The following is an 18869-nucleotide window of genomic DNA, read 5'->3' as shown; positions in this document are numbered from 1 at the left end:
ATGTACCGTGTATACATCCGTATGCATTTAGTAAAAAGAGGTTATTTTAATATTACAAACAGACACTCCAATTGTATTTATTTATACAGAGTACAAATGTATAGATATATAGATTAATTCATTAATCGAAATTAACATACATATACATATAATATTAGACTGTGTATCACGGGTAAAAATAATAGGTCATATATATATATACCTATGAAATTGCCGTTTTTGATGAAATAAGTCAACGCACTTTTTTTCCATATTTTTATCTTTATTATTCAAGTAATAACCCATGGAATCAATGATTTTTGCCAACGTAGTGGTAACTTATTGATACCTTGCTTGAAAAACTCTGCTGGATGGGAGACAACAAACTCTTCAAAGGCATTTTGTACTGCCTCTCAGGTATTGAATTTTATTCCCGCCAAAAAGTTATCCAAATTCTGGAAAGAGTAAAAGTCTGTAGGGGCAGGATCTGGTGAGTACCGTAGTTGACGGAGAACTTTTAACCCCAGCTCTTGTAACTTGGAGACTGTCTGCTGTGTGGTATGAGGTCGCGCGTTGTCGTGCAGGAGCAGCGAAGCCGAGCGATTGACCGAAGCTGTTTGGAGACGTGCGAGCTTCCCCATTATTGTGTTTAGTTCTTCACAGTACACGTCTGCAGTAACGCTCATGCCGTTCGGTAAGAAACTGTAATGAATTACACCGGCGCTAGACCACCAAACAGTTACCATCACTTTTTTAGCGGTCGTTTTTCGTTTCGGGCATTGTTTAGGTACTTAACCAGGATCTAACCAACTAGCAGAGCGCTTGCGGTTGTCGAATAAAATCCATTTTTCGTCACAAACAACAGTGCGATTCAATATGCCTTCGTTTGTGTGTCTGTTGAGCAGTGCAAGGCACGTCTCGACACGTATTTCGCTCTGGCGTTCATTCAATTCGTGAGGCACCCATTTGTCGAGCTCGATCTTCGCTCAAGCGTCGATTCTTTACCTTGCCAATTTGACGCAAATGGCCCAATATTGTTTTAGTGCTAACTTCGAAAGCTGCTGCTAATTCAGCTGTAGTTTGAGAACAATCGCCTTTAATTCGTCATTGTCGACCAACATTTTCGGCCGACCACGTGGTTCAAGTAAAAATTTTCGGAACGAAAGCGAGCAATAATGGGTTTACGATCGTTAGTACTGTTCGCACTGTAAGCGTCGTTGATGTTGCGTGCCGCTTCTGTCACTTTGCTACCGCGACGGAACTCATACTCCATAATCACTCGAATTTTTAACATATCCATGATGACAAAAAACGTACAAATGCGATATAAACAGAACGCTAACCATTAAACAAATGACTAATTATAAAAAAAGAATTCTATATTTTAAAATAAAAATAATTTGAAAATAGAGTTCTTGCGATTTTTTTTTTTTTAATTTTGAAATAGCCAGTACGACGAAACGGCAATTTCATAGGTAAAGATCTAATATAATTGTCATGATTTAAGGTACTCCATAGCTTTATCTCCGTTTTTTTTAATTGCAACTATAAAAGGTTATCTAAGCAAATAAAAAAAAAAATGTCATTTCGTAAGATTAGATTCTATAAAAAAATTAAACTATTACGCTGTAAGGCTATATTAAATACAAGCTGTCGCTCACGGCTTTACTTGCGTGAAAATTGATAACATTTACAAAGAAGCTTTTTCTAGTGTACTACTTTTAATTTATTGTTTACTCATTTTTATCAGTAGTCATAAAATAAATTTGTACGTTTTTAACTTCAAAAATTACGCACGCTTCAGCCTGTAATATCACACTACTGGGCATATGCCTCTTTCCCCATGTAGGAGAAGGATCAGAGCTTAATTCACCACGCTGTTCCAATGCGGGTTGGCGGATATAATCCCTACTATGAGTAACGATCGCTATCAGGTGTACATGATAACAACCAGGACCGACGGCTTAACGTGCTCTCCGAGGCACGGTGGGGAGACAAATATTACGGAACTACCATAAAAACATACCCGATACAGTTTCAACCACAATCCCACCCCATTAAGGGTAGAATTATCACATCTACAATGAAAAGTGTGTTTACTCATTTTTGATCAGTAGTCCAATTTCTGATTCTGAATTATCATTTTACAATTATAATTATTTTTATTATTTGGCTATATAGATGTTTGTCATAGTCTGGGCGTTTGTGCTTGTGTATTATGTGTGTTTCCGGACCCCTGACACAGGGGAAAATCCTACTGGGGGCCGTTGAGTCAGTCAGTCAGTCAGTCAGTTTAGCCTATTGCAATCCACTGCTGGACATAGGCCTCCCCAAGTTCGCGCCGGACATCCCGGTTTTCCGCAATTCTCATCCAGCCCACACCGGCAATCTTAAGCTTATCCGTTGAGTGTAAGGCGTTAATTTTATTTATTTATTCTCTGAGAGATAATTTTGTTTAACGTGAAGCTACAACTGATTCGGAATGTAGATCCCGCAAAGAACCAGCAAGCTCCGCGTTACTCTACCAAAAACTGCCAATGATTACAGTCATATATTGCATGAAAGAAAGCGCCACTAATCCCAAACATTTTTACCAATAATAGTGATATCTTGAACAGTATAATATGTACATCGTTCCATAGCTTAATTGGCTAGAGCGCCGACACGGTCAGTCGGAGACGCACAATCGATCCCCGCTGGAACGGTCAATTTTTGATATGATATTCAAAAATGTTTAGAATTCCTAATGTGCAGGTAACACATAAATAAAATCGTACATACTAAAAATAGCATAGTGTCATCTCCTGTCAAAGATTTTCATTGTAATATGAAACTTTGAATAGTTACGGGTTTCTGTAAAGAACTCACTATAGACGGCGCCACGGTTTGCTTAAACTGAAAATAAAATCATCATATCAAAAATTTAGATCTAGCGGGTACATCGTTCCATAGCTTAATTGCACAGAAATAGTAATAAAACCAATTTGGGGTATTACCATTTCTTTGCTTAATTAGCTAGAGCGCCGACACGGTCAGACGGAGACGCAGGTTCGATCCCCGCTGGAACGGTCAATTTTTGATATGATATTCAAAAATGTTCAGTATAATATGCTTTAGCTATTAAATACTTCTTAATTTAAACTTAAACTCTGAAAAAATTTGGATGGGTGATGATGGTTAGTTTAGTTAGAAATAAATTTTTTTAAAAAATATATATTTTCTCTTCATAATAATTAATTTCTCTTGCCATTAAAACTTTATAATCTTAAATACGGTACTGGCTAAATATAAGCCATTTAGATCATTGCCTTAGAAGTCATTTTGACATAAATAAATATAATACCTAATACCTTTTTAGCGCAATTGACGGCAAGGGTATCTCAAAGTCATAATATATTAGTTAAATTAAAACATCACATCATTATTTTTATAGTTAAAGTCAGAATAGGCAGTTGATACCATAAATTATTACAAGATAAAATATATATTTTTGACCGACTACAACAAGATGAGAGTTATGCTATTGAAGTATATTTATACAGTGACAGAACGTATGTTTAGTTCTTTGTCAAATTGTATAGTTTTAGCCTTTTAGCAGGGCTGATAAAATAATAATGATTTTCTCGTGTTAGGAAAAAATCACGACATATGGGGGGGAGGGGGTGTAGTAAGACATCACGTGTATTTATTTTTTCGTCAACCGCACGATTTCTGAACCTAAAAGCGGCGCGTAGTGTGACCTTGACACGCCGTTGCTAGGTTACGAACGAAGACGTCGCGCGCCGCGCGTCGCGACTACCGCTCGGCTCGGCTAGCCTATATTTATATTTTTATGCAAGTCAAAAACAGTCTGCAACCTTTCTGTCTAGACATTTTTATCGTGGTCTTTTGTTTCAGAATAAAATTAGATAATACCTGTATTTTAAGATAGCATTGTAAAACTTTTAACATTATCTGTAGGTAGGTACTAAAAATGCGCGAGATTTTGGGAGGGGGGGGGGGGGGAGTTAGTCTCTTACCTGACCACGCATCACCAAGGGAAAAGGTTCTATCCTATAATAATAATAATAGGCTACTTTTTAAATACAATTACAAAAATATTTAAAAATTAAAAAAAAAGTTGTTCTCTCCGATAGCAGGCCGAAAAACCTCCTCACAATGCATACCGTCTCATACAATACTGCCTTCTGTATCTGTGACCCTTGATTCAGCAGTCAAGTGAGACTCTTTAAGTTGTTGTTCGAAACTCTTCGCTAACAAACATATTATTATTACTAGCTATATCCGCGACTTCGTTCGCGTGGAATTTAACAACAAATTTATTGTCTGTTCGCAGACCTATAAAATAAATAAATTTCGAAAATAAAAGTAGCCAAAGTTACTCCTTACTACATCAGCTATCTGCCAGTTAAAGTCTCGTCAAAATCGTTCCAGCCGTTTCAGAGATTAGCCGGAACAAACAGAAAGACAGACGAAAATTGTAAAAAATGTTATTTTGGTATATGCATCGTGTATACATCCATATGCACTTAATAAAAAGCGGTTATTTTAATATTACAAACAGACACTACAATTTTTTTTATTTGTATAGATATGATTTTATTACTGTGTCCCGCGGTTCCACTCGCGTTAATTTGAGGGAGAAAAATATATTTCCTCGGTAAATGGGCTACCGAACACAAAACGAATTTTTCTATTGAAATTAGCGCGTTTAAACAAACAAACTCTCCAGCTTTATAATATTTGTATAGATATTATTATTATATGAAATAAAAGCGCGAGCAACAAAACGACATCTTTTAATCGTTATTGTAATCATTATAATCACGCGAGTATATTAATGTCACGATTTTATAATATCGATGATTGTTTTTAAGTTTTTCTAACGAGTTTCGAAACAGAATTAATGTACCTATTTAATTGTAATCATCGTAGAGTTATAAGTCCTTCATATATTTTTTCTATAGCTGTCACGGCACAAAATACTTTTTTTTTTATATAACCAGGGGGTACAGAGGCGACTAAGGGATAACAAATTTTCACTACCACTTTGGAACTTAAAAAGCCGACCGATGGCGGAATAACCATCCAACTGCTGACTTTGGAATACACAGGCTGAAGACAGGCAGCAGCGTCTTCGGTGCGACAAAGCTAGCCCTGCGGTTATGAACCCGCCTGCTCAGCGTGGTGACTATGGGCAAAACGCATGAGTTCATACCATTTTTGGCACAAACTTATGGAGGCCTATGTCCAGCAGTGGACTGTGATAGGCTGAAATGATGATGATAATGATAGATGTTACTTGCCTTTTAACAAAAACAAGTCAATATCAATTAATTTTATGTTTAAGTAAACTATCAAACCACTTTGGAATTTTTACTTTACAAAAATGTAATTACATTTAACAAATAGTTCTTGACTAAAGCCATAAACTGTAGATTTTTTCTACTTAACTATGGTTTAATTAATCAAAGGGCATAACGAAGTGACAGCTTTGAGTCTCCATTTTCTTATTACATATTTACTATGATGCTGATACTACGAGCATATGTATATAATTTAAGATAACGCTTCACATCAATTGACATATTTAAATATATACAAAATCGCCGGAACATAATTATGCAAACCACATAACGCACGAAACTGTATCCGATGTTATCGCTTCATGATTATAATTCGTGTGGTTCATTACACGATATTTTATTTTGGGGTTCCGTTGCGGAAGTAAATAAGCGATTAACAGGAAAAAACGTGACTTGTTCTCTTTTAAATAAATCTTTATTACTTATGATAAATAAATTCCTACCGTCTTCAATTTGATGAGAATATTTTATAAACTCTCAGACAAGGACAAACATTAATATGGCTAACACTAATATATTTTATTTGCGGGACTACCGCCAGCGTAGGAACGGAGCTGTGACTTGAAGTCGCTGACTTCCAAGGAGGATCAAGTAGTGTGTTGTGTTGCTGAGGTGGGTCCCCGAGTTAGGTATACTCACAATAGGAGCACATAAGCAAATAAATAATAACAAGAGTTATACTATTTTGACGTCATAAAATTGTCCAATAAATTAAAAAAAGGCTTTCGATACAGGATTATTTTAGAACAATGTACAAATTATACAAATATCAATTATAACGTAAAAAATGTAACTTGTCTTTGAATAAATATTTTCTTTTACGTAAGCATAAACCAGCCAGTTACTTAAACGGGTAAAAAAAATATTGTTCAAAATTATCAAATTCTCATATTTTGAAATGATTTTTGAAACAAAGTAAGTGACAATTTAGTTTATAATTTACTTTGATTTAGCATATTCATTGGTTTTATGAATTATATTTGTAATAAACTATGAAAAATGTAGTCAAAAAATGCAATAAAATAAGTACGTTACTTTGAATAAAAAAAGCGACCTTTGTTTACTTATAACGTTTTTTTTTTCATTTGATAGTCAATATTATAAGCAAATAACAAATGTAACATTTTAGGGTTCTGTACCTCAAAAGGAAAAACGGAACCCTTATAGGATGACATTGTTGTCCGTTTGTCTGTCATGATCCTTTTTCTCAGGAACGCTTAGAGGTATCAAGCTTTAGCCGTTTATGCTGCAAATTTTGAACACTCGCAATGGAATCAAAACCTACAGGGTACTTCCCGTGAGCTCAGAATCTTAAAATTTGATACGAATCAACGTCTTATAGCACAGATATAGGAAAAATTGGGAAAAGCATAAAGTTTTAGTTACATCATATAATAAAAATATTTTTAATAACCTTGTTTGTACGGAACCCTCGGTACGCGAGTCCGATTCGTACTTTGCCGGTTTTTTATGTTCATATCTATTTTTAACTTTATTTAATACTTAATCGTGTTCAGTGATAAGCAAAACAGGTAGAAAATGATGTATGAAACATAGATAGTTGAAGTTTTTATGTTTATATCCATTTATTTGATTTAAAATTTGTTAACATAAATCAAAAAATATAAGTGAAAGTGTCAAAAAATTACTAATAAATTAGAACCGGTTTTGTTTGTTCTGTTATACTGCGAAAACTACTGAAGCGATCGGAATAAAGCTTATACCATAAGATGCAGCGCGTTTCGGAGAAGGTTTTAGTATATGACACGTTGGTGATTACTTATCGCTGGATACAGCTCCATGCATCCGCTGCGGATTACTATTTTTAGCACGGGAGTCTCATCGGAAGCCACAAATTTTAATTTAATTTATATAATGTAATTGTTACTAAGCCTCTTTTTGTTTTATTTTATTTTAAGTGTATTTGTTACTAACACATAATTTAGTTTAATTTTAAAATTTTAATTTTATTTATTTTATTTTATTTATTTATTTTGAATATGGAATTATTTCTGAAATAAATGATTATTATAATTATTATCGTGTAAAAAAATATGGACGGACAGAGGTCGCTAGTATAAATATATTATAATAAAGACAGCTTATGTCTAAAATCAAAACCTATGTTTTCTTTATTCAAGTAGGCTTCGATATTTGAATCGTCATTTTAGAAATTAAACTCTGAAATCACTCTTTTATAAAAAATGTGTTTTTTGAAAAAATTTGTAAAATCCAGCATAAAATACAGCCCAAATAAATACAAACATCTTTATTATTAAAATATCCCGCCTGGCTCCTAAGCCAAATTTCACGTCAATCGGTCCAGCAGTTGAGCCGTGAAAGTGGAAAAACAAACCTACTTTTATAGTTACTAGTGGTCACCCAGAGGTCTAAATTCAACCATAATTAAAAATTTAAATTAAATAAAACCAAAAAATTTTAAAATAAAGATTAAAAAAAAAAAAAAAAACAATTAGACTACAGACTTTGACAACCAAAAAAGAAGATATGCGTATGTGTGTCATATACACGGTAGTGTGTGTAATGTTTTCTTTTAATTATTTAATGTATATTTTATGTATAATTAAAAAAAAATATTAGCAATCTGCACTCCTCTAAATAAACAATAAGTGTGCGTAATTTCATACTCCTCCGTCCGCGCAATTTTTTTATAAAGGGGTACAAAGTTTTTGCTTCACGTATGTGTACGTACGTCACGTAACTGTAATTTTTATATATAACAACACATCAATTAATTAGTCTTGATCCGCGCAAAGAATTTCATGTAATAACTGTTTGCTCGAAAACGAAATAAAAAACGATTCAATTGCATCGACCAGAAATACGACATAGGTAGACGAAAAATTAGTCAAATAAATAAGCATTATTAGAGGTAACTCAAAAAGTATTCATCAGATCTTAATTAAATTCAAATGGACATAACACGCACCACCTTTCGATTAAAAAAAATCATCAAAATAGTCCATCCAGTAAAAGGTTCTATAACATACATAAAAAAATACATTCAAATTGAGAACCTCCTCATTTTTTGGAAGTCGGTTAAAAATCAGTCCCATTAAATTTTTACATATATATATATATATATATATATGTGGGGCACAGCACTACTGTTTTCAAGCAGTTTAATGGTCTTGTTGGTGAGTAAAGTGACTAGAGCTCCTGAGGAGAATTGGGAATGGGGTCGGCAACGCGCTTGCGATGCTTCTGGTGTTGCAGACGTCTATAAGCTGCGGTAGTCGCTTAACATCAAGTGAGCCGTACGCTTGTTTGCCGACCTAGTAATATAAAAAAAATACGATATACGGAACTTAAAATACGACAGTAACTACTGACGTCTTAAAATAAATCAAGAATCGCAGAGCACCTGGTGGTCTATGTTTATGGCAAACAATTTCCTTATTACGAACCGATGTAATTCATCACGTATTACTTGTCCTGATTCATATTCAACGGACAGACGAACAAAAGGATTTTATAACTGTTATGTGTGCGGAATTCCGAGAACACTGTTATGTACTAAATGTACACGTACTAATAGAACAAAAGTGGTTCATTGTTTTTATTTAAATTATAAATCAGTTTTTACTGTAATTGGTTTAAAAATTTAACAATTTAACGTATGACAATTGTTTTGGTGTTGATGGTACATAGTTTTGTCCAAATACAATTCGGGAGTTCGATTCACAATCGGAGCAACTTTGTACAGATATCTACCCCGCGCGGGAAGCGCGCGGTCTATGTTAATGTTTATTTATTCATTTATTTATTTCAATCACAACTTACAACTATCAGTACAGGTACTAGACAATTCGATAAAGAAGCACACATAAATTAACTTATGTAACAAATAACATATAACGCTATCCTTGTGAATTAATTCAATGTACTCGTAAAAATATCCGTCTCCTCTGCTACAAGGTTGAGAGTGCGAAGCGACCGCGTCAGAGGCGCCTCGTTCAATAAATTAGTGCGACCACGAGGTACAGCCAGCAGGTGAGTCCGACGTCGTCGCCACACATACCTGTCCAGCACACACAAGCACAGTAAACGTAATATATCGGCGTGATGTACCTTATCCCTAATTAACCTAAATAAATATAACACACGTGCGAGCTCCCGCCTGACTCGTAGCTCGTTGTATCCCACCATGCCCAATACAAACTAAGTTGGATACATAAGAGGATAAATAGGATATACCCCCAAATAGTCTAAAATATTAAAACCTAATAAATTTGTTTTGTATCCGCTCCAACATGAGACCATATTTGGTCTCATGCGGGCCCAGATGATTTCGCTGCATTCCAATTGGCTTCTCACTAAAGCGTTATATAAAGCGATAATCGCTGCTATATTTGTAAAATTACGAACAGTCCGTAAAAGGAATCCTAAGTTTCTGTAAGCCTTTTTACAGCACTTAATAATGTGATTACGAAAGGTTAGCCCCGCGTTGAGAGTAATCAATAAAACTTTAACATCTGTAATCCTGACCATTGGCATTCCATCAATGTTGTAACTATGCACAACAGGCCTATGCGCACGCGAAAACGTGATTGTGATACATTTTTTCGTGTTGAATTGTAAAAGATTCTCCTTGCTCCAATTAACTACACTATCAATGGCATTCTGTAACCGTCCACAGTCGTCATCCTCCCTCATAGCCAGAGATATCTTAAGGTCATCTGCAAACATTAAACAATTTGCTTCTTTAACGACTTTGGACAAATCGTTCATCATGATTATAAATTGCAGAGAATCGAGATTACTTCCCTGACTTACACCAGACCACGTAAAGTACGGCTCCGATCTGTGTCCCGCGTATTCTACATACTGCTGCCTTTCCCTCATATAACTGGCAAAAAAGTTAAGTAGATGCGGTGTGAAACCAACACCTGCTAACTTCTTCAGCAACACGTCATTATCGATTAGGTCAAACGCTTATATGTTCTTGTGGGTCTCTCCACCAAGTCAATAGCACGTACAATTTTAGGCTCCCGATGTTATACATAGGCTTTCTAAGAATGTATTAACAAAATTAGGTCTCAAAAAATTCAACGACTCAAAAGGCAAAATTGGCCCTTTCGAATAAAAATCCCCTTTGCAAATTTATTCTCCTAGCTTCAAACTTCATTCTCCGAACTGAAGATTAAATTTGTGAAATAATAAGAAAGAAATAAGTAAATGTATCCAACGACCTTTAGAATTATGGTCGTCTTGTATAATCTACCAATTTTACTACTTAAGTTTTCTAATTCAAAATAAATACTTCATTTCAGCCACAGCTAGTCTCATCAGCCGGTTACCCAGTAGAGAAGCACCGTGTAACCACGTCAGATGGTTACATCCTGCAACTGCACAGGATACCGGCGGGCAAGAGAATAGCCAGGAAGGCGTACAGCGCAAAGGGCAAGAAAGCTGTACTCATCGGCCATGGTCTGCTCGGGAGCAGCGGCGACTTCGTCATCATGGGACCAGAAAAAAGTTTAGGTGAAATTATAAGTATATTTTAGTTTGGACATGGTTTCTTTAATACTTTATTATTCCAAATTGAATTGTCCTGTAAATGTCCTACAATAGGGCAAAAACTACATTTCCATATAGAAGAAGTATAGCAACTCTGTGCGTTGGCAGATAATTTTCCTATAATAAGTAGTGGCTGCTATCAGGTATCTATGAAAACACAGGAATCCATGTCTTAACGTGCTGTCCCTTGCACTATAATCACAACAACAAGTGTGCTCCATTCAGGAACCGAAATTGTAATCTATGATTAAAACGCGACATCTGGGATATGTACAGAAATAAAGAAATACACGTGTAATTGTACTTCTCCAATTAATCAGATAAACCAATTCGTATAAAAAAGTAATATATCGTTTTGCCGCAAAATTTCGGATACACGTTAGTCAATGTAACTCCGAGTACTGATTTGATCTGAGTATTTTAATAATATTTTTCTAGCGTATATGTTGGCGGACGCTGGCTATGACGTTTGGCTCGCAAATTTCCGCGGCAACATATACACCTCTCACAGAAACTACACGAGGAATGATCCTAAATTTTGGGAATACAGGTATGTCATTATACCTAACTAGCTAAATACAAGTAGCAATCGCACCCAAAATACAAGAATTAAGTTGCGTAATTTAGAAACAGACGACGGTGTATATTACACATATTCTTTCGTTTTAGGACATTTACATCCTACAAAAATAAGTCCTGTCTCCATCAGCACATTTACAAACAAAATTCCAAAAATTTTCTCTAAATATTTGATTCCAGTTTCCATGAACACGGTAAATACGATCTACCGGCGTGTATAGACAAAGTCCTCAACGTGACCGGTCTTCCCAAACTCTTCTACATCGGATATTCGATGGGAACCACAACTTTCTTCGTGATGGCGTCAGAAAAACCCGAATACAATGATAAAGTCATAACGTTTCTTGCTTTAGCGCCAGCCGTGTATTTATCACATTTGAAGGGTATTGTCGAATTCTTACTCAAGAATATTAATATTTTGGTAAGTTTCTGAAAAGTTTAAAGTTTGGGGTTTTTAAAACTGTCAATGACTTTTGGTCCTTTTTATTTAAAAGATAAATTGTTTAGAAAAATTTAGTGTGTAATATTTTTATAGTTAAGGTAGATTATAAAAAACTGGCAATATGACAAATGTGTTGTTATATTTTGCGAAACGATTTTTCTTTAAGAATGCTCACTTTTTTTCTACTTTCGGTTAATTCATTAATTCATGATGCTCCATTGTAAGTAAGCGGCTTGGTTTCTTACTAAAGAGAGCGACCGTTGTCAGGTATTTATAATAACTGCAAAGGATTTACGTGCTTTCCAAAGCTAGACTGGAAAACTGCTGTCCACTTATAAAATATACAGTCTGACTAAGTATTAAGCCCGCAACTATCTTACTACGTTAATGGAATTTTCTTCAACCAGATTAATAGTCCACGTAAATAACATATAATTGAATATTTCAGGAGCGACTGAAAAATCGAGGACTGCTCTCGATCAACGTCAAGCGAGACATTTTAGACGTCTTCATCAAGAATATGTGCTATTCCAAGAAATCGAAAGACAACGTCTGTATGAGCTTCGTTTACTTGGTCGTTGGCGAAGATGATGAACAATATGACCAGGTGAGATTGATTGTCTTTAAGATTTTCTGAACTCGTCTAATTTTAATAATATTCTTTTTAGTAATATTCTACGGTTTAAGATTGTTTCGTTTTACCACGCTATATGAATCTGCTATGTGGCTACGGCAGTAAAGAATATAGCCAACGCCGTGTCGTAAGAAGCGACTGAGGGATAACACAGTTCCGCTACCATGGAACCTTGGAACTTATAAAGCCGACCGATAGCGGGATAACCATCTAACCGCTGGCTTTGAAACACAGACCGAAGACGGACAGCAGCGTCTTCGGTGCGACAAAGCCAGCCCTGCGGTCACCAACCCGCCTACCCAGCCTGGTGACTATGGGCAAAAAACATGAGTTAACGCCATTTTTGGTGCGAGCTTGTAGGCCTATGTCTAGCAGTGGACTGCGATAGGCTGAAATGAATCTGAATCTTTAGATCATACAAATAACTCGTTATAATTCATTTGTGTTTATGTTTAAGTAATTATTATTTTTCTGACGTCCATAATATCGACTTAAAATTCGACATCTTGATAGGATGATTGTATTCAAACAATTATGAATACTATTCGTTATAAAGTGTTTTTTTGAAAAATTTAGCTTAGCTTAGACCATTCATAACATTGTAGATATTTTGTTTAGGTCTTTCGGTGAAGTTACTTATAGGTAACAAGTTAGTTGTCGATTTTAATTTTGAATTTTTTTCTCTATTAATGCCTTTTTTGCAGGAAGTAACCGCGCTAATTTTATCAAGAATTCAACCGGCTTCGTTCCGACAAGTTGAACATTTTGGAAAAATTGCTATGACAGGTGAATTTAATATTACGTAATTTTTTTTATAAGGTTATAAAAAAGTCGAATGTATTATTTATTTAATTACTTTAATGCTTATTGCTAGAGATATTTATTCAATGTCAATCCAAGATCCAAGAAGCTTCCAGTTTGCTGAAAAGTTTGTTTGTTTCTATTTTTTAAAGACGCTAATCTCAGGAAGGTGAAATTGAAAAATTATTTTTGTGTTAGATAGCCCATTTCTCGAAAAAGGCTATAGGCTATGTTGTTTTCAAATAAACACGTGTGAAAGTGTGGGGCACAGTTAGTATATAATAAGGGTAAAACAGCATATTGTTCCAATTCAGTAAACGCTTTGCACTCAACGGCCCCCAGTAGGATTTTCTCCTGTGTCGGAGGTCCGGAAACTCACAATAAACAAATACAACGTCCAGACCATAACCACCAGCGCAATAGTTAGTGACTTATACAAAGGCGAAAATTTTCAAGTTTTCGATATCCACTTCATCATCATCATCATTACAGCCTATACAGTCCACTGCTGGACATAGGCCTCCACAAGTTTACGCCAAAAATAACGTGAACTCATGTGTTTTGCCCATAGTCACCACGCTGGGCAGGCGGGTTGGTGACCGATATCCACTTTATTTGTGTAAATTAATCGTGTATAAGCTGGTCACATACTCGTACCTCGCACGAGTTTGTTTCTATTAGACAATTGTCAAAACAAAACCCTGATTCGTGTTTTAAGTAATGCTCATTATTCTCCTTCGTGACTTCCCATTCTAAGCAAGAGTGGCGTATAATTTTTGCCATTGACTAGCCCGTTGGCGCAGTTTGTAGTGACCCTGATTTCTGCTCCGAGGGTTGTGGGTTCGATTCCCACCCCGAGTCTGGGTGTAATATAAATATTTATTTATATATGTATTATTTATAAGGATGCTTATCGAAAAAAATATATGTAGCTATACCAGTCGGCTGTTACCTATAACACAAGCATTAAGTTGCTTAACATTTTTGAATATCATATCAAAAATTGACCGCTCCAGCGGGGTTCGAACCCGCGTCTCCGACTGACCGTGTCGGCGCTCTAGCCAATTAAGCTATGGAACGATGTACCCGCCAGAGCGAAATCTTTGATATGATGATTTTTATTTTCGGTTTAATAATTTTTGATATGATATTCAAAAATGTTTAGAATCCCTAATGCGTAGGTAACACAAAAATAAAATTGTACATATTAAGTTGCTTACTTTAGGAACAGACGACCGTGTGTGTATTGTGTAGATATTTATTTATTTACTTCGGCACTTTTGGAAGTCCTTATTTCAAATGAATGAATGAAGACACAACGGGTTATTTACAGACGTGTTTACATCATGGGAGGACGGGTTATGGGGTGCCGTGAAACCTTACAACCTGGACAATGTAAGGGTACCCGTCACCTTGCTGTACGGGATGAACGATCAGTTAACGGAGAAATCTGTACGTATGCGGTACTATTAATTAGTTAAATATGTTAATGTTTTGGGAAAATAAAATTATAACGTCGATGTTTATTAGTCTTGAGAATGAGACTAACAAAAACTACAAAAAGAGGAATATTGTTTGTTTATCAAAATTAAAAAAAAAAAACAAAACGACTTTGCGAGTATAGGTTGTACGATTCAGCCTGTAATATCCCACTACTGGGCATAGGCCTCTTTCCCCATGTAGGAGAAGGATCAGAGCTTAATCCACCACGCTGCTCCAATGCGGGTTGGCGGATATATTCCCTACTATGAGTAACGATCGCTACCAGCAGGCCTAGCATGCACGCCACGACAAAATTTTGTCTACCCCTTTTCTCGTATTATCTCTCTATGTCTACAGTAGCTAACATGCGTGCACGCGATACTCTTCTCGTTACGTCAAGAAGAGATAATCATTAAATTTTAGTGATCTGTGGGTCTACCATGAGTTTCCAGAGACGATACACGTTAGCGAGTGTAGTAGAAAATTTGTATGGCAAGTTGAGCAGCGCCTCTACCGGATACTATCATTACTATATTTGGTACCATAAGTTTTCTCAGGACAGTTAAGTTAACTACATTCGTAAATGTCATTCTAGAGCGCCGATATTTTCATACAATTCGCTACCATGAGTAACATATTTGACAGATGTCACCCTGTTTAGCGTTACTATTATAGTTGCGTCACTCACTTGAAAAAATCGTGCGAGAAGTTTATAATTATTAAGTTTATATACTATTTATTATGCGCTATGTTTGGTAGAACATATATTGCTACGGAAATGTTAGAAGCAGCTACATTAGAAGACGAAAGACGGCAGCAAAAAAGGCTTCCAAAGTGAAATGCATCCCCGTTCGTAAAACACAATTTACGTGACTAAAATTATGATCGCGATTTACGTGAATAAAGAAAGAGATAAATAACCATAACACTTAGATGTACACTTACTTTTCCATATAATCCACCATAAGTTCGAACTGGCAAGCGCTAGTTCTCATTTTTTATATTTTGTTGTTTTAGGACTATTGTATAACAATTACCTAAACAATATAATTGTTTCACAAGTGTTTGACAACAACTAAAGTTATTTAGACATTTAAACTGACGGAATAACTTGAAAAAATTTAAAAGTTCTTGAGCTCGCATGAATTCACTGTAATATGCTGCTTTGCATTTTGTCGGATTATTTTAAACTTCGTTTAGACTTCACTTCATTCGAATGTCATCATGTTTACTCTTTCTTTTTTCTATACGGAAGAAAGAGATGAAGATATTAGTAACTAATACCAATATAACGCATTTGAAACTATAAGTCTTATCGAGTGCTCGATAGACTGTATAGTAAAATTTAGAATAACTCATAATAGGTATGGTATAGATAACTATTCCTGTTGCGTTTCTACGTTTACTACTGTAGCTATGTCAAGTGCGCTTGTAACAAAAAACTCATGGTAGAGGTACTGTGATATTTATCTCTACGGAAGCTAACATGACATCGTAATTTTGTCGAATTTTGTCGTTTTAGGAAGAGAAACTTCTCGTCTTCAATATTATCGACGAGAAAGACGATAAATAAAAAATAAATAAAACCGGGTGCCTATTTTTTGTATACCATGGCGTTTCCCTATTATAATTATATAATTTCGGTATACGAAGAGCGGGAAATGCGAAAAGTCGAGTGAAGTGTGCCATATAATGACACAAAAAACGTATTTGCGCCCTGTTGCTTCTTATTCTAAATAATAATAATAATAATACTTTATTTCAGACCAAAGTATAAGTCCATATTGGGTCAGTACAACAAGACAAGACAACATTCAGAATAAAAAACAAAACAAAATTATATTAAAAAAATCAATAACTAAAAATAAAATTAAATAGAATAAAAGTAAAATTCATAATCAAAAAAAAAAAAAAATTCAAAAATTCAAAAAATTTTAAAAATTAAAAAAAAAAAAAAAAAAAACAATGCGTGATAGAATTACAATTATCTAATGTGCGACAAGATATAAAGCACAACACGAGCATATTGTTTTACATGTGGCGTTTATATCAGAACGCACCCATTAAAAATAGCGGCAACACAGTTGCCCGCCTATACTGCTGTCAATAACAGGAATAAAGGTTTTACTTCCGAAGCTTCTGGAGTTTTACTTCCGTAGACTAGTTGCTCATATATCGCTATTCCAATTTCATCCGCCAAAAACTGGTGACCCCGACGTGATAAAATTAAATTCATTTACTTACGCCGTTTTATTTTCCATATTAAAAATTTTGAATTAGATATACACTTTTTATCTTAGCCAAAAGGCCGAGAACATTGTTAAATAAAACATGTGTCACTCGTTTGAAATTATACAAACGTTGGCTCATCCCGGTTTGGCACGATTGGTCAATAACCTTGTAAATTCAACTTTACGACATAAGAAATAAGAATGATATTCAGTTGTGATTATGGTTGATAATGTTTCTCTACTCGACAAGGCGAAGTCTTCGGAAGAGAATTTTGTCTCTCGTAGTGCGCATGTTAGGGTAATCGAGAAAATACTCGATGTAGACATTATCTCTCTCTCTCGTCAAGAGATATCTCGTTGTATGCATGCTAGGCCGGCAGGTGTACATGATAACAACCGGGACCGACGGCTTAACGTGCTATCCGAGGCACGGTGGGGAGACCCACAAGGACTGCACAAACACCCAGATCGCGGCAAATACCTGTGTGGCCAATACAAATGTTTGTCATGTGCGGGGATCGAACCCGCAACCGCCAGCGCAACAGGTACAATCCATGGCTGTGACCGTTGCGCCAACGAGTATAGGCTGAGATTGTTTATTTTAATGAGATAATAATTTATTATTATGATATATCGTATTTTGTAAATTACCCAAATGTTCATAATATAATGGTTCAGAATTGACGAAAATATCGCTTAAAATTCAGTTTGCAGATCATCTGCAAATAACTATAATTTTTTTCATACGACTATCGGGCAAACAAGAGTACAGCCACCTGATGGTAAGCAATTATCGTATTTTATTGACGTTTGCCACACCAGAAGCATCACAAGCTCATAGCTGATCCTAATCCTGACTCTCCCCAGAAGCTCTGGTCACTTTAGTCACCACAGGATCACCACACTGCTTGAAAACAGTATTATTTAGCTGTGATCTTCTGTAAGGTCGAGGTACTACCCCAGTCGGGCTGCTCCAGATTTCGACTAAGATATTCCCTACTCTGTCCTGCCTTATTAGTAATGTATTATTACTAATATTAATATAATAGTACTTATGTACAGCAAATCAAACGCCTAGCCGATAAGCTAAATGCAACCGGAGTGCTCGAAGACTTTCGTCCGGCGTGTTCCTGGCATAAGTTCAACCATCTCGACTTTACCTTCGCCTTGGACGTCGGAACAATATTCAATAAGCCCCTCGTTAAAACTGTCGATGCACTCTATGATAAATACGGGTCTCATGAAGAATTGTAAATTTTGAAACTTTAAGAATTTATGTAACTTTTGAAATAATTTAAAAATTTAGGTAATTATGTACAATCGAGGAGTGTAATTTAACCCTAACCTATCTAACTTAGAAGTACAACGTTTAACGACAGTTTCGTTTAAAAAAAAAAAAAAAAAAAAAAAATAACCCTAACCTATCTAACTTAAAAAGTACAACGTTTAACGACAGTTTCGTTATGCAAAAAAAAAATAACCCTAACCTATCTAACTTAAAAAGTACAACGTTTAACGACAGTTTCGTTATGCAAAAAAAAAATAACCCTAACCTATCTAACTTAAAAAGTACAACGTTTAACGACAGTTTCGTTTAACAAAAAAAAAATAACCCTAACCTATCTAACTTAAAAAGTACAACGTTTAACGACAGTTTCGTTTAACAAAAAAAAAAATAACCCTAACCTATCTAACTTAAAAAGTACAACGTTTAACGACAGTTTCGTTATACAAAAAAAAAATAACCCTAACCTATCCATACACTCCTCGATTGTACATAATATCCAAAATTTATTTATGATTTTGCTTACTTG

General features: G+C 35.3%; 2 protein-coding genes across 2 annotated transcripts in view; one reads left to right on the top strand and one right to left on the bottom strand.

The window, feature by feature from the left end:
* LOC123662939 (protein cramped) overlaps nt 1-18869 on the bottom strand; it is a 67712-nt gene that overhangs the window by 47218 nt on the left and 1625 nt on the right. The gene's annotated exons all lie outside the window — the stretch shown is intronic.
* Nucleotides 5845-18369, top strand: LOC123662804 (lipase 1-like). Its single transcript, XM_045597599.1, has 8 exons — nt 5845-5901; nt 10640-10850; nt 11325-11436; nt 11646-11886; nt 12356-12514; nt 13246-13327; nt 14676-14794; nt 18118-18369. Exons 1-8 carry the CDS (start codon nt 5845-5847, stop codon nt 18307-18309), a joined length of 1173 nt encoding a protein of 390 aa, XP_045453555.1. The 3' UTR covers nt 18310-18369.

The sequence above is a fragment of the Melitaea cinxia genome, chromosome 19 (genome assembly GCF_905220565.1).
Source record: "Melitaea cinxia chromosome 19, ilMelCinx1.1, whole genome shotgun sequence".
Lineage (NCBI taxonomy): Eukaryota > Metazoa > Arthropoda > Insecta > Lepidoptera > Nymphalidae > Melitaea > Melitaea cinxia.
This window is presented reverse-complemented; position numbering and strand designations above follow the sequence as displayed.

Bases quoted from the DNA above. Each gene is read 5' to 3' on its own strand.
- LOC123662804 (XM_045597599.1), top strand. From the start codon at position 5,845: ATGGCTAACACTAATATATTTTATTTGCGGGACTACCGCCAGCGTAGG. The intron at 11,887-12,355 runs GTAAGTTTCTGA...TGAATATTTCAG, and splicing joins TCAAGAATATTAATATTTTG to GAGCGACTGAAAAATCGAGG. The intron at 14,795-18,117 runs GTACGTATGCGG...ACTTATGTACAG, and splicing joins ATCAGTTAACGGAGAAATCT to CAAATCAAACGCCTAGCCGA.